At 41.2% G+C, this 16,857-nt stretch overlaps 1 protein-coding gene across 6 annotated transcripts in view; it reads left to right on the top strand.

Annotated features, from left to right (window-relative positions):
- Window positions 1-16,857, top strand: part of PRUNE2 (prune homolog 2) — a 293,604-nt gene that overhangs the window by 80,684 nt on the left and 196,063 nt on the right. For all 6 annotated transcript variants that reach the window (XR_003115889.1, XM_025358683.1, XM_025358681.1 and 3 more), the window contains 2 exons: window positions 3,559-3,711; window positions 6,610-6,704. Coding sequence is in view for 5 of the 6 variants with exons in the window: in XM_025358683.1 (XP_025214468.1) it covers window positions 3,559-3,711; window positions 6,610-6,704 (248 nt within the window). In the remaining variant the exon portion in view is untranslated. The remainder of the gene's footprint in view (window positions 1-3,558; window positions 3,712-6,609; window positions 6,705-16,857) is intronic.

Raw genomic sequence — 16,857 nt, 5'->3', positions numbered from 1 at the left:
ATTCTCTCCTCTCCAAGGGGGAACTACTGCCTATCTGTTAGACTTTGCTCCATTTCTCCGTCTCTCTTAAGCTCATCTCTGTATTTTTCATCACTTTTTCTCTCCATGCTTCAGTATGGTTATTTTCTTCTGACCTATTTTCTAATTCACTAAATCTTTTCCCCCATGCATCTAATCTGCTGTAAACACATTTGAGTTCTCAATTAAGTTATTAAATTGACAATTTTATGTTTTCATTTGATTATTTTACTTACAGATTCTAACTCTCTGTTGTAATTCTTCAGCTATGTTTAAAATCCCCTCTGATTCTGTTTCTATTCTTTTCCTCATGAATTTATTCTTCTAGAGTTTCCAGTCATTTCTTCTATTTCCTTTATGATTGGCAATTTGTTATGGATGGCTGAATAGTGTATATGAAAAGTGTACAGATGATGAGACTAGAGATGACAAAATTCTTTTGCTCTTGAGAGGTTTTACTTTTGTACCCCAAAGACAGTTAGAAGAGTGGCAGATACAAAAACTATTCTCTGCTTAAGCCAATTCAAATCAGGATTTCGGTCCTCAGGAAGACTGACCAACTTTTGCTTCACCCTTCTCCCTGGGCAGGGGTTGGTATAGGTCCAGATAGTAAATATTTTAGGCTTTATGGGCCTACAGTCTCTGTTGAAACTACTCAACTCTGTCAATATAGTACAAAAGCATCTATAAACAATAAGCGAATTAATGAACGTGGCTGTGTTCCAATAAAACTTTATTTATAGAAATAGGCAATTAGCCAGATTTTCTCTGCAGACTGTAGTTTTCCAACCCTTGTCCTAGGATGTAACTCTCTAGGGGTCCCGTCTCAAAACCGGGTTACTTAACTAAGACTCCTTTTCTGCAGAGGGCCCTAAACTTTAATTTTTGTCTCCATAGGCTGTTAAACTTCTGTTAGATTTGCAAACTTTTTCAGCCCAGTGGTTTATTTTATCACTTATGAATTAGCAAATACCCCAAGAGGAAAAGCAACACCAAATGTTGGGCTCACTTCTCTGTACTTACCCTCTCTCCAGGACCTGAGTTTCCAAGACAGTTACTTGGGTAACTCTGTGATACTTTCACAGATTTTTAAAAACTTGATCTAGCTTTTATCCTTGTTCTTAGTACAAGCAGTCTATCACAGTGAGAGGCAGATAAAGATCTTTTCTGAAATTCATTTTTACCATTGCCTTAATAAAGAGGGGAATTTATTTATTTATTTATTTATTTATTTTTTATTTTCTGAGACAGAGTCTCATTCTCTCTCCCAGGCTGGAGTGAAGTGGCTCAATATCAGCTCACTGCAACTTCCGCCTCCCAGATTCAAGCAATTCTCCTGCCTCAGCCTCCCAAGTAGCTGGGATTACAGGCGCCCGCCACCATGCCCAGCTAATTTTTTGTATTTTTAGTAGAGACGGGGTTTCGCCATGTTGGCCAGGCTGGTCTTAAACTCCTGACCTCAGATGATCCACCCACCTAAGCCTCCCAAAGTGCTGGGATTACAGGCGTGAGCGACTGCGCCCAGCTGGAAAAATAATCTTTATAGTGTGAGTTTTATGTCAGAGATTGACAGACCACAGGGTATACACAAAATCCAGCTGGCTGCCCTCCACCTTCAAATGACTGTTGAAATGGAATCTGTTTAGTTCTGTGTGCTGACTGTTCTTTCCTTCGTTCTTACCCAAAACAGCCTCCTTACTGATCCTCCCCATATTCCTTATCAAAATTTTTCTCTACGTGATAGCCAGAGTGATTCTTATAAAACATAAATGTGAGCATGTTACTTTCCCTACTTAAAACTCTTTAAAGATTTCTCATCCCTCTTAAAACATAAAATATAAAAATGGTCCTTACATTGAAGGGCCTTACAAGCTGCCTTAAAGTTTGTCTGGCCTCTTCTCTCTCTCCAACCTGATTTTTCAACATTTCCCTTGCTAAAATCATGGTATCTACCTGTAATTAATTGCTTTCTATTCCTTGAACTGGCCCAATTCCCTCCCACCTCAGTGCCTTTGCACAGGCTCTTTCTGGATCATGACCTCCCTCTTGCCTTTGCCTGGAGTCCCTAGATATCCTTCAAACTCAGCTCAGGTTAACTGTCTCTAGGAAGACTCCTCTGAATCCTAAATTCTGGCCTAGATTCAGAGTACTATGTATGTCACCCATAATATTTCTTATTCTCTGCTATTGAAAATGTCTGTGCTTACTTATTTGTAACCTGTAATCTCCTGTGAGCTTCAAGAGGCAAGGTTATCTTTAGTCTAATCTTGAATTGTTAGCATCGAGCACAGTGCCTGGCCCATAAAAGGCACTCAGTAATTGTTTGTGAGGGAATGAATGGAAGACATGCTTTAAATATATTTAGCAATATTTACTTTTCTTTATGATATTTACATTCATTGATGCTTAGTATAACACTATGAGCTGGGAAAGCAGTATTATTCCTGTTTTAAAAATGGGAAACTGGAAATAGAGGCCAGATGACTTGCTTGGGACTTTCCAGCATGTTTGATGGTAAACATAGACCTCATCTCTAGGTTCTGTAGGTCTCAGGCCCTGGGTTTGGATTGGGTACCATAGTTTTCCCTCACTGGATACTTTATTTCTCCTTTTACCTTCTTTCCTCTTTTATTTATTTTCCATTTTCCCTCCCCGATGACTGGTGTTAAGGCTACACTGAAACAGAGATGGTAGTACCTTGATTAGTCAAGAGATTTGGGGATTTTTAGAGAGTTTAATCATTCATCATTAAGCGAAACTTCTCTCTCGCATGGCGATTCTGTGTTAATCTGGGCTTGGAATGCGGGGAAGAGTAAGAGTACATATGGGGTGCTAACTCCTCCGTTTCAAGATGAGATTATCCACAGAAGTCACAGGAGTTTGTGCAAGGTCCTTCATACTGGAAAATTACTTTGTAATTTAAACCTGTGATTTAGACCCAGCATGTGGGTCCTTATAATTAGATAATTGTAAATGACTTTAAAACTGTGTGTGATGTTTGGGAGATCAGAAATGGACGTCAGGTTAACCACCTTATCAGATTCCTCAGCTATTGACAGTGGGATTATACATTCATGTAGTGTGAAAAGGAAGAAGTTTATATGTAAAATTAATAATATAATGAGTGGAAACAGCATTCTCTGTGGTCCCTTAAAGGAAATAAGGCTGATTAGACTTTTAAATAGTTTACCACTAACTTCCTTTTTGAAATCACTTAAGACCAACGTGTATCATTTTGTGTGTTTGTGTGGAGTTGGGGGAAGCTGCACATTTTTTTCCTTTATCTGTGAATTCTGTACCATAGAGTATGCTAGGGTCGGTTAAGTTGTAGAGAGCAGCACTTGGAGAGTAATGAAGCTGGATGATGGTTCAATTGTTTTCTAAAAATTGGCTCTTGAATGTTACATGTGGAGAACCCTGGTCCAGGTGAGAGACAGGAATGGAAAGCTTAGATTGAGAGGCCGGGAAACAGTGATTTTCCTGGCCCCTGTTCTGGCTTGACTGGAAAGCTTTAAGAGCATTTTTATTCATACCTTTCAGGTAGCATTCTTTTCAAGTGGATGACCATGGAATCAGAGAAGATCTCAGAGAAGCAGGAGGAAATTCTTTCTGTCCTGGAAGAAAAATTTCCTAACTTGCCTCCAAGAGAGGACATCATCAACGTCCTACAGGAGACCCAGTTCAGTGCTCAAGGTGAGTGACTCTGTTCCCAGCTCTCTCGTCCCTCACGAGTAGGGATGGTTTGTGGCATGGAGTGTTATCAGCCCTGAGACAGTGTATTTGTTTCTTTGTTTTTTTATACAGAGTCTCGCTCTATCCCCCAGGCAGGAGTGCAGTAGCATGATCTTGGCTCACTGCAACCTCCACCTCCCAGGTTCAAGCAATTCTCATGCCTCAGTCTCCCAAGTAGCTGGGATTACAGGCATGCCCCACCACAGTCAGCTGATTTTTGGCATTTTTAGTAGAGGCAGGGTTTGACCATGTTGGCCAGGCTGGTCTCGAACTCCTGGCCTCAAGTCATCCACCTGCCTCGGCCTCCCAAAGTGCTGGGATTACAGGTGTGAGCCACCACGCCTGACTGAGAAGGTACATTTGAATGTGTTTTACTTTCTTCCTATTGCTTGTGCTGGTGGAAGGTTTTCAGGCACATAATGTTGGCTCCCCTGGAAACAGACAGCTTGTACTGTGGCCTCTACTCTGAGGCCTTCATGCCTAGATGTGTGGTTGATTCACGTGTCTAGTGCACGTCTCAGGTGCATCATTGCATGCAGTCCTTGTGCTGACGGGATTCTATTTTTGAGAAGATGGGAGGAGCAATATCAAGCACAATGGGATTTCATAAATCAATTAGTTTGAGAAGGAAATGAGCGAGAAGATGGCTACGTTGATGAAACTGTTGTCAGTGTCTAGGCTTTGTCAGGACAGTGAATTTCCTGGATCAACTATTTTACAATAATAAATGGCTATAATTCACTGGATACTTGCTTTATACAGGTTTTGATGGAGTAGACTGGTAAGGATGATCTTGCTGAATCCTCATGACAACCCCAAGAGTCAGTGCTTTGTTGTCCCAGTCTCCAGATGAGGGAGGACACGGAAGTGCAGAAAGCCTTCATTGCTTTCCCAACATCAAACACACGCAGCCGGCAGGTGGCCAGGCCAGACCTAAACCCAGCCTATATGTCTTTAAGATGTAAACACTAAATTACATAACTTTCTCTCTTAGTTCAGGAACCCCGTCCCCAGGGGCAGGAGGGGCAGAGCCTGAGGCAAAGTGGTTTTTGTGGGAGGTGGTTCCAGTGAACACCGATAGGGGAATGGAATGCTTCAGCAAGCAGGTTGGCTCCATGGGAAACCAGAGCTTAATCCCACCAGACACCACGAGAAAGAGGGTAAACTCGTACTTCAGGGTTGTCCCACCTGAGGGATGCAGTGGTGTGCTCATCTGGGCTCCAGGAGCTGATGGTTAAATGTTCAGGAATTTTGGGAGTTGGGTGATGTTGGATTGGTAGCTTGAGATCAGCCATGGTAGGAGTATTTAGATCCCTGAAATCGACAAACACTACAAATCAGGATTTGTTACTGGCTGTTAAACATTTACCAGCAGACCACTGGAAGAGTGTGGGCTACTCAGTCCCAGAGGGCCTTAATTCTCCAGCATAGGCTCTGGTGGCCAAGGAAAGCCCTCAGGAAAAGAGAGGCAGGTGGTGGTGGTGGAGCATCATGCTGGGTGTACTGGGATGGGAAAGTTTGAGGAAATGGGGTGGGGCCTTCGCAGTGTCCATTGCACCTTCTGTTACCTATGCATAGATGTGCGTGTACCTGTGTGTATGCTGCACAAGGGAATGTGTTTTGTCTTTCATTTTCACAATGACACCAAACTTTTAATGTCACAATGTCTTCAATAAATCATTTTATGCTGCATTATAAAAGATTGTGGCTTTTCAATCTTTGCGTCAAAGAAACATATTTAGTAACTGTCTGTTCCCCTATGCTGCTGTGATTGACAGAGCGTTCTAAGTGGGTAGCGCTAGCAGTGGTCTCTGAAGCCTTAACATACATCTGGGAAGGATGCAGTGCTTTACTACGCTTTATTATAGATCTTCCTCCCAAGAGAGTAGGCCTAATCAGACGTAATAATGTAGTGTGAGAATTAAATGTTAAGCCAGATCCTTTGCTGCTTTACTGTTATAGATTTCATTGAGTTCCATTGGTCAACTGACTACAACTATGCAGTTCTGGATAATTTAGCCATTCTGAATTATTATTCCCATTAATTAGGGAATTTAATAACTCCTATTGTCAGAGCCTGTTATGAGGGTAAGCAACTTAATTAAGATAGTCTTATGAGTCACATTTATAAAGTGCATTTTGAATGAAATTATACTAGAAAACATGGGGGCTTACCTAAATGCAGCCTGAAAGCCAGTTTTGGCTTTGTTTGGTATTATTTAACTAGTTTGCATTGTGATGCTAATTTTTCTTCATTTGTCCACCTCCACCTGTCCATTTCCTGCCTTTGTCTGCTCTGGGGCTCCAGAGGTGGACCCCTAAGTATTTAATCTTATGTGCTCCTGCAACACTGGCTTCTGGTTGGGTGTGACCAATGGGAAGAGTTAGGAACAGGTAGGGATGGGGGCAAGGAGAAGAGTGAGAGTGTAGTGGATCTTCCCTGCCTTCTTCCTGCTTTGGTGGAAGTTCTGCAGCCAGTCTTCTCCAGTTCCAGATCTCTGTTTTCTTTCTGGGTCCCTTTGCTAGCCTCTGGATGCCTCATCATCTTTTATTCACTTTCTCATCCAGCCCACATCTCTGTAAGTGTCCTGCCATTAGCACATCATCTTTTGCAGCAAAAGAGGTGCATTTTTCCTATTGGGATCCTAACTGATGCAGATGTGATGTGATTATTGCCTTAGTGTGTGTGTGTGTGTGTGTGTGTGTGCGCGTGTGTGTGTGTGTTGTGGATAGAAGTGACATTTCAGGGGAAAAGAATGAAATTTACAGAGTAAATTCTTAAAACAATCCCTTGATATTACAAAAAAAAAATACCTCAATTATAACATAGTGGTTTCTTTTTTTTCCTGTCATCCACAGGTTTAAGTATTGAACAGACAATGTTGAAAGATCTAAAGGAACTGTCTGATGGAGAAATAAAAGTGGCCATTAGTACTGTGAGCATGAACCTTGAGGTAAGGGTGGGAATGCTTTTTTAGCAATGATCAATTTCCCACAATTGCAGTCTGAGCAACTGGAATGTAACTCTCTCCATTGGATAAGTCCATGGTAGTCCTTTGCTTCTTTGTGATACATTTGACTTGGAATATAGTGGCAGGTTATTATTTGGGTGAAAACACTATGCTAAGTCAATGAAAAATTCTCAAGATGAATGCTCTTTCATTCATCTCAGTAAAACACTCAGATGTGGGTGTGTGTTTAACCTGTTTAATAGAAATTATGATATGTGTGATCAGGTTCACTTCCATATTTTCTGTGTACCACCTTGTATTGTTCATAGAACTTTTCTTAAAAAAAAAAAAACAAAAAAAAAACACACACAGATTATCTTTTGATCTTCAGAACTATTCGGATGCATGCCATTTTGGTAATCAGTGGCGACAACTCAAGTATTAATTAACAAGGAACCTCCTTCCAATCTGTTAACTGAATGGCTCAGAGTGAATGCTACTTTTGTCTTTGTGTGTTTCCTTGGTGAATTATCTTTTGTCTACTTTGGGAGTTTTCAATGACTTATATGTTAATCTTAATTAACCTAACTAATGGGAACTATATTTTATAGAGGCACATTTGTGCATTTGTAGAAGTCTGCGTATTTCTTTTTTTTTTTTTTTTTTTTTTTTTTTGAGACGGAGTCTCGCTCTGTCGCCCAGGCTGGAGTGCAGTGGCCGGATCTCAGCTCACTGCAAGCTCCGCCTCCCGGGTTCACACCATTCTCCTGCCTCAGCCTCCCGAGTAGCTGGGACTGCAGGCGCCCGCCACCTCGCCCGGCTAGTTGTCTGCGTATTTCTTTACTGTTGCGTTGTCTTTATTAGGTTATCTATGTTTGGTTGGGCACTTAGCTCTCAGGCAGAGTTTATGGAGATAAAATATGCTCTATAGGAATTTGTCTTTTGGTTTTTAGAATTGTATGTTACTATTCTTTCTTTCTTTCTTTCTTTTTTTTTTTTTGAGGTGGAGTCTTGCTCTGTCACCCAGGCTGGAGTGCAGTGGCACCATCTCGGCTCACTGCAACCTGTGCCTCCTGGGTTCAAGTGATTCTCCTGCCTCAGCCTCCCGAGTAGTTGGGATTACAGGTGCCCGCCACCACTCCTGACTAATTTTTGTATCTTAGTAGAGACAGGGTTTCACCACGTTGGTCAGGCTGGTCTTGAACTCCTGACCTCAAATGATCCACCCACCTTGACCTCCCAAAGTGCTGGGATTACTGGTGTGAGCCACCGCACCCGACCTATTCTTCTTTTTCTCATGGTGATGTTGACTATATCAATGTGTATATTTCTCTGGAATAGCAGGCACTCATATTGGTGTCTACATCCTCAGAAAACCCAAGAGCAAGCCAGGTGCTTTCTTTTCTGTGATCTTTTTGTCAAATTTATTTCCAGTTTATAAGCATTGTAATTCAGCTTATAAATCTGTATGAAAACTAGGAGGCAGACTGTGACGTTTGGTGGCACCTCACAGTTTACAGAGCATGTTCTCATGGTATGCACTTGATAAATTGACTCAACTGTTTCTATGGACTTTCAGGTTGGTAAATGCTCCATATGATTAGTTATTGATGTGAACCAATTCAACAAATATATTCAATTTGTGATGTAGTAACTATGTAATCACCATCAATTAGAACTCTGCTTTGTGCCTAAAAACCCAAGGAAAACATGGATCTTGCAAGGGTCAGTAGCTCTGAGAATCATTTCTACTAGTTCAAGCCTTAGGGTTTTCTTTCTCTTTTCCCCTCTCCTCTGTCTTCCTTCATTTAATAGCATCTTATTAGGTTTTAAATGCCTTGTTTGGAATTCCTTCCTAAATTAACATAGAATGTCTTGTAATTGCTTTGGGAACTGTCTGTAATTAGCAAATTATTTTAAGGCTATTAATATTACAGACTTACTGTAGCTTTAATGTACCTCCATTTGTATTATAGGGGTATGCAAATGGCTTTGTCAGATGTGTTAAACTGTAAATGCCTATCAAGCAGAATAAGTGATAAAATAATCATCTTAATCTTGAAAGTAATTTACAGAGGTCCAGTAATTAATCAGGTGGTTAAGCACGTCTCTGAAAGTGTTATATGATCCTGGAGGAGAAGGACATTTGTATATAATAAAGAAGGGTACACAGTTTAAACTCTCATTGGCTGAATGAGAACTTTTCACTTTTGCATAATGGAGATATTAAAGATGACTGAGAAGTGGGGGGGAAAAAAAAAACCTCCTTAGTAACATCCTGTATCTTCCTTGAAAGAAAAAATGCAAATCAGTTATCCAATCTGTCTGCTGGAAAAATTCCCAAGTTAACGTCAGTTTAATTTTCTCTGTAGATTGTCCTTGGATGCAGTGGTATTTTCCCAATCCATACTCATATTTGATTACATTTCATCATTCCTTTCTCATTCCCATTCACCTCACTTTAAAAATTATCGACAGAATCTTCACAATCTTGTTTTGTGGGTTTTGGAACAGTTGTATAATTGCTCGTTGAATCTAGGTATATTCTCAAAGAAACCTTCTTAGTTCTCATGACTTTCTGAATCTTGCTCATCCTCCAAAGCACGGTCAACCAAGGTGCGTCATGATAACTCTTACAAATTCACTATTTTTTATTACCACCCTCTGAACTCTTGCTAAATGTAGTCTAGGTGACCAACTTAGGACTTCACTCTTTACATTAGATCTTCCGTTGCTTTTGAATTTGTTTAATATATTTAATCATGGTCAGATAGTATTTTAAATTAATTGAGGATACTGATGGTATCTTTGACTTCTCTCCCTCTTCAATTTTCTGTAACAGCGATGGGCACATAGCAGATGCTTAGTAAATACAACTATTTAGTTAATGCTTGTTGGTGTTTGCAGTTCGTCCCTTTGCTATCTGATTTTTATTTCCTTTTGGATTTACATAAATCAGCTAGGAAAGCAAAGCCACTTAGCTAGGCATCCAAGGCAGTCTGCTTTTTCCTCTCCCAACGAGTTTCTACCAGACAACTATGGTTGAAGGATGACATCAAACAGATGAAAAAAGTCCCACATATTTATAGAAAGTATGCTTATCCTGCTCTCCAAAAATGGAGAGAGACGCTTTGCAAAGCAGTTAGCTATAGTCACTGAAAGAAATCAACTGTAGGTTCTGCAGCATGTCAGGGATACAGGAATGAAGATTCCTGGCATTTTCAATGGTTCTTTGCAGTGCTGTAATTCTACCGTTGTGTAAGTCATGGCCTTTATTTGGCTGATGACCCAGTTAATTTTCTTGGATGGAAATATTCAGAAAATTAGAAAGATTTATCTCTCTGTAACTTACACAGCATGATCTTCAGAGGGAACCATTGAGTTTGGGAGGTAGAAATCACTGCCTTCAATAGATAGGTTATCTGGCACTCTGATAAGAAGAAAGCTTCTAAACCCCTTGTTTCTCGTTTTTATTGTAGTTATCTCACAAATGTTCATTGTTATATAAATTACTGAATGAAATACATAAAAAGCAATTAATTACAATAATACAGAGTTTCAATGTTTTGCTCAGTACAGGAAGTCAGAATGGATGAGATTTTGAGGGATGGTGAGTAGAAATGGCCTTATCAGAGGCATGGCCAGAGGGGCAGCTCTTCTTCCAGAGGGAACTGTGGGACAAGATAACTGCAGTCTCATTTCCCATGGCCTCCAAGCCATTCCAAGTGTGAAAGTAGCATGCATCTTGTGGGGAAATGCACATGACATATTGGTATCTACTTTGTTGATTATTGTTACACCTGATCCTTTGTGGTTTTGTTGCTTGTTGATTTGATCATTGGAAGAGAATTTATGGATATCAGAGAGCAAACATTGCCTTTATTCCCTTGCCAGCAGAATTGGTAATGATTATACTTCTTGGGTCTAGTTTACTCCCTACTAAAGCAGTATATTAAAATGTTAAGGGGAAGAAACATCTTTTCATTCTAATGAAGTGCCACTGAAGCAAGGTTGCTCACGGCAGTACATTAATGGTTCCCTTGCTGACAACAAATGTTATTACACCTTCTTTAAGCATCTCCCAGAAGACTGTTAGTCATTATTAGCATCTTTACTCAGGAAACACAATAGCCATGCACTGACTTGATCACTTTTTATTATGATCAATTGCAGTATGATTTATTCTTGTGTATGTGCTATATTGGTGTGCTAGAGCTGGCATAACAAAGAACCACAGACTAGATGACTTAAACAATAGAAATTTATTATCTCACAGCTCTAGAGGCTAGAAATCCAAGATCAAGGTGTTGGTAGGATAAGTTCCTTCTGAGAGCTATGGGAGAGAATCTGCTGCATGCCTGTCCCCTGGCTTCTGATGGGTTGCTGGTAATGTGTGGTATTCTTGGTACAGAGAAGCATCACCTGGATCTCTGCCTTCCTCTTCACATCCCCTTCCCTCTATGCATGTCTCTGTGTTCAAATTTCCCCTTTTCATAAGGATATATAATAGATTAGGACCCATCTGATAATCTCATCTTAGTTTATTTATTTATTTTATTTATTTTTTTGAGACAGGGTCTTGCCCTGTTGTCCAGGCTGTAGTGCGGTGGCATAATCAAGGCTCACTGCAACTTCCATCTCCGGGGCTCAAGGGATCCTCCCCGCCTCATCCTCATGAGTAGCTGGGACTACAAGCATGGCCACCACACCTGGCTAATATTTGCATTTTTTGTAAAGATGGGGTTTGCCATGTTGCCCAAGGCTGGTCTCGAACTCCTGAGCTCAAGCGATCAACCCACCTCAGCCTCTCAAAGTGCTGGGATTACAGGCATGAGCCACCACGCCTGGCCTCATCCTAGTTTACTACGTCTACAGCCACCCTATTTCCAAATAAGGTCACATTTTGAGGTACTGAGAGTTAGGACTACAACATAAAAGTTTTTGTGGGACAAAATTCAACCCCTAATGTATACTATTGTGAAAGTAGTCATTTTTCAGACAACTTAAAAGAATAAAACTTAAAATTTTCAGGTTGCTTGTATGAACGTGCTGCCTGGTAAGCATATTTCATCTGTTGCTCCCACATTTTTATTTCATATCAATTTCCTTTAAATGAGGAACAGTGAGGACTTTTATCTCCTTTCTTCAGAGCTGGAGTCTGAGGGAATTGTTCAGGGCTGTTTTATCTCTTTGTTTCTGGGCTGTTCTGCTGTGCTCTGGGCCTCAGACCTCTTCCATGACCAGCCTCTCTGCTGTTTGAAGCCTGGGATGCATCCTGGTAAAGTGACTCAGAGGCGGCTGACTCAGGCTGCCCTGCACAGAGATTACCAGCCATATTGCACCTTGGAGCACCGCCTAGGGGAAAATACTAACGTTTTCCATTAGCATTGAGAGCACAGACCAGAATGAATTCCCAAGATCACTGCCAAACTCCTCCCTGACAAAAGGGAAGTTTACTCAGGCCTCAGTGAAGCATAAGTGACCCGCTGTAACCAAGGATTTGAGATTCAGCACACCAGTCTGAAATCTGGTTTACCAATTTTAGGCACACAATGTGATTTCTCATTGAGCTTGGAGTTTCTTGGAGGCCAAGATGAAAGTACCTATAGAGTATTTAACTCCCTCATTTTGTGAAAGAGTGCATAGCCTTTCTTAGGGGGAGCATATGTTAGTTTTGAACTGGTCTCAAACCAGTTCACCTTTTCAAAATATTTGAATGATTTGATTTTGGTCAGCAAATCACTAGTAAATCATTAGCATATGGATTAGCATATTGGTGAGCATATGATTCGCATATTGAAATATTTTGAAAAGGTGACTTTTCAAAGCCATTTTGCCCAACTAATAGAAATATGTGAAAAATCCCCTCCAGGTTCTAAATCCTGAGTGCATCCATTTCTTTGTGGCTTCAGGTCTGTAAATTCTTCCTTGCTACAATAAGAGTTGACAATTGATGGTGAGTGCTTACTGTGTACCTGCCATTTAGTAAACATTATCTCACTTAATCCTCCCAGTAAAAGGTACTATGATTACGCCTGTATTGGTGAAGGTAGCTCCAGCAGCTGGAACAGATAAGCAAGTTTCAGTGACTCAACCCAGAAATTGTTTATTTTTTTACTCATGTAGCAATCCTATTTGGTGTTCCCAGTCAGGTGGCCAGGGGTGATTCAGAGACCATCTTCGACAGGTGGTTTCCAAGGTTGCCCAGGAGGACATCTCCAGTTTATCTGCCAACAGGGAGACGAGCTCGGAGGGCTAAGGGTGGAGTTTTTTATGCTGGTCTGGATGTGACACTCATCACTTCTGCTCAGATTTCATTGGCTTAGTCACATGATCACATCTAACTGGAGGGAGGCTGAAAAATGTCATCTAATAGATGTGCCCATGAAAAGGAACCAATTTGGAAAATAATTAGCCAGTGTCTGCCATAATCTCTATCTTAGAGGTAAGGACATTGGAATCTAAAGAGGTTAAATCATTTTTCTAATCTGTAGAGCCAGGACCCAAATCCCAGGCCAGTCCTGTTCTAGCCCTGTGTATACTGCTTTGGACATGGTGCCAGCATGCAAGACTAATTAGAATTTGAGCCCACTCAGGCCGGGCACGGTGGCTCAAGCCTGTAATCCCAGCACTTTGGGAGGCCGAGACGGGCGGGTCACGAGGTCAGGAGATCGAGACCATCCTGGCTAACATCGTGAAACCCCGTCTCTACTAAAAAATACAAAAACCTAGCCGGGCGAGGTGGCGGGCACCTGTAGTCCCAGCTACTCGGGAGGCTGAGGCAGGAGAATGGCGTGAACCTGGGAGGCAGAGCTTGCAGTGAGCTGAGATCTGGCCACTGCACTCCAGTCTGGGCGACAAAGCGAGACTCTGTCTCAACAAAAAAAACAAAACAAAACAAAACAGAATTTGAACCCACTCAGGGGTTCACAGGTGAGTCATCAGCTGTCAGTCATTGCCTCAAACTCAGGGTGTCAGACAGCCTAGACATCCTTAAGCAATCCTTGGTTAGCACTCTTCCTTCCCTACTCTTTGTACCAAACTTTCTTCCTCTTAGTCTTCACATCTTTGCTTCCTGAAAAAATCATTTTAAATTTTGAACTATAAACATCATCCAAGTTCTAGGTGCCCATAGTGAAGCTAATTATTGGTGCCTGATATAGAGAAGATTTGGCAAGATAAGTCAAGTAGAGAAAAGTAACAGGAAAAAGGATTATGGAACGAAGGATTGGATAGGACAGATCGTGTAGGAAGGAAAAATCTGTTTTTTCTCAGACTGTCTCTAGAATTCAAGTATGTGGGTGTTCTGGTTTTTCTTGCTGTGATTTAACCTTTTCAAATTTGTGTTCAAAATACAAAGCATCCCAGTCAGTTGGTGAAAAATTTTAATGGTAGAGATTTTCTATTGAAATGAAAACAGCGTTACTTTTGAGCACTATCGTTAACTCCAAATAACCAAACCCCGAGTAACTGAGGAATTAGGAGTTCTCAGTCCATATTTTGTCAAAAAGTCCAAAAGCATTTAAAGCAAATGACAAATATGGTTAGGTAACTTTGATTGTGTGGATTTAACAGTCAGTCGGCGCGAGGCATTTGAAGTGTGAATTACAATTTGAAACTAATTTAGAACTAATAATTCCTAGCTTCTTGAGGACATTAGCAGGATAAAAGAGTGAAACATGGATGGACCCAGGAAAGTGGACTTTCGTTCCTATTGAGCCTCGAGTGGTTCTTGGTAATGAGATGTAACCGAGATGAAAGAATAAAAAATCCCTGTGTAAAGAATGGTTTATCATAGCAGCAGCAACAGCACTTTGTCTTTGGAAAATTGTACTAAGTGACTGAAGCTGATAATATTTAGAATATTTACAATTTGTATGTAGGTAGTGCCTTCTACAGATGTCCAAAAATAGTCTGCAAAATCTCTTTACCTAGAAATGCCTTATAATAGAATTCTTTGTTTTTTTTTTTTTTTGAGATGGAATTTCACTCTTGTTGCCCAGGCTGGAGTACAGTGGCATAGTCTCGGCTCACTGCAACCTCTGCCTCCCAAGTTTAAGCGATTCTCCTGCCTCAGCCTCCTGAGTAGCTGGGATTACAGGTGCCTGCCACCACACCCGGCTAATTTTTTGTATTTTTAGTAGAGATGGGGTTTCATCATGTTGGCCAGGCTGGTCTCGAACTCCTGAACTCAGGTGATCCACCTGCCTCAGCCTCTTAAAGTGTTGGGATTACAGGTGTGAGCCACCGCACCTGGCAGAATTCTTATTTTGTATCTCCAGCTAAACTCAAGTTGGAGACAACTTGATGTTTCTGTTGACAACTTTTCTCTGCTTTACCTATTGGTCAATTTCAAATGAACTTAAATGAATCACAAAACTTGGTCTATGTAGGTATGATTCTTTGTAAATAAACAGTAATTTCCCTAAGTGGTGCAAAATACCTGAGTACTTTCTCTAGCTATGATTTTGCAACAGGGATTATATAAGCACGGCTATAGTGTGAATGTTTGTGCCCCTCCAAAATTTATATATGTTGAAATTTAATCCCCAGTGAAGTAGTACTAAGAGGTGGGGGCCTAGGGAGGTGATTAGATCATGAGCATTCTGCTCTCATGAATGGTATGAATGCCTTTATAAAACGGCTTGAGGGCACATATTCGTCCCTTGTGCCGTGTGAAGATGCAGTGAGAAGGCGCTATTTATGAGGGACAGGCTCTCACCAGACACCAGTTCTACCAGATTTCCCAGCCTCTTGATCTTGGATTTCCCAGCCTCTAGAACTATGAGAAATAAATGTCTATTACTTATAAATTACCCAGTCTAAGGTGTTTTGTTATTGCAGCCTGTATGGACTCAGACAAGCAGGGATCCAAGGTTTAGTGATCATGAAGCTACACATTCTGCATTCATGCTTTCTTTGGCATAGGGGTGGTGCTCTGGATCTTCCTCCTCCCCTGAAACCCTCTGATAAAAATGCATTCACATAGAGCAGGTAGAGAAGATTGGGGTGGGGGTATATGAAACATAGATCCTCCCCAGATATAAACTCTCTTCAGGTCCCAGAGATCCCCACTGACTCTCCTTGGCAACTGTGAAATGAGAATGAAACAGTGAAATAAGATATGATGAGGGTACGACTTCATCAACAGGCTGCAGGGAACTTTAGTGACCCTAGCCACAAATATAGCTATTTGGCTTGATCTAGAAAGGAAGAAAACTGTGGGAGGAGGTGCGTGCCATTCTAGGAAGCCCAAATGTGGTTGACTGGTAGTGAGTGAAATAGGTAGAGTTAGTGTTTCATTAGATGGTATTTTATTTGATGCATGTAAAGAAAAGCGTTTAGGTGATTCAGATTTATATGCAAATGTGGACATGTATTGTAACCATTTCCCCTTTTTGTTAAGTCCCCACCCCCGACATGCCTGCATGTGTGTTTTTGCACGAAGGGCGTGGAACAAACCAGGACTGCGATACCTCAACCTTGGATTCCTGAGATCTGGATGCAATGGGCCCAATTAGCGACCCCCTCAGTGTCTCCTCTCCAGAATAAAATGGTGTTTCAGTTATCTATTGCTGTGTAGCAAGTCACCCCCAAAACCTAGAGGCTCAAAGCAACATATCATTATCTCTCATAATTTTATGGGTTTTTAGGGGTCTTGGCCGAGGGGTTCTTGCTCAGAGTGTCTCCTGCAGTTGTGTTCAGATGGTGGAACTCAATTGGTACTTGTCACCTGGCTTGGGCTCCTCAGAGCATAACACTTAGGTTTTAAGAGAATGCCACAAGTTTTCTAAGAGTCTCAGGTGGAAGCTGCAATTCTTCTTGTGACCTAACCTGAAGTGTCTCAGAATATCACTACCAGCGTATTCTGTTATTCATGTGAGTCCCTAAGAGCAGCCCAGATTGATTATAAGGGGAGTCAGCAGTGGTGTGCCAGTAAATGTTTAACAACAGGTGCTCAAAAAAACCCACTCATACATATTACTGATATAAAGAATATATATGATATATTCACTGGGCACAGTGGCTCACGCCTGTAATCCCTTCACTTTGGGAGGCCAAGTCGGGTGGATCACCTGAGGTCAGGAGTTCGAGACCAGCCTGGCCGACATGGTGAAACCCTGTCTCTACTAAAAATACAGTTAGCTAGGTATGT

This window comes from Theropithecus gelada, chromosome 15, assembly GCF_003255815.1.
Source record: "Theropithecus gelada isolate Dixy chromosome 15, Tgel_1.0, whole genome shotgun sequence".
Classification (NCBI taxonomy): Eukaryota; Metazoa; Chordata; class Mammalia; order Primates; family Cercopithecidae; genus Theropithecus; species Theropithecus gelada.
This window is presented reverse-complemented; position numbering and strand designations above follow the sequence as displayed.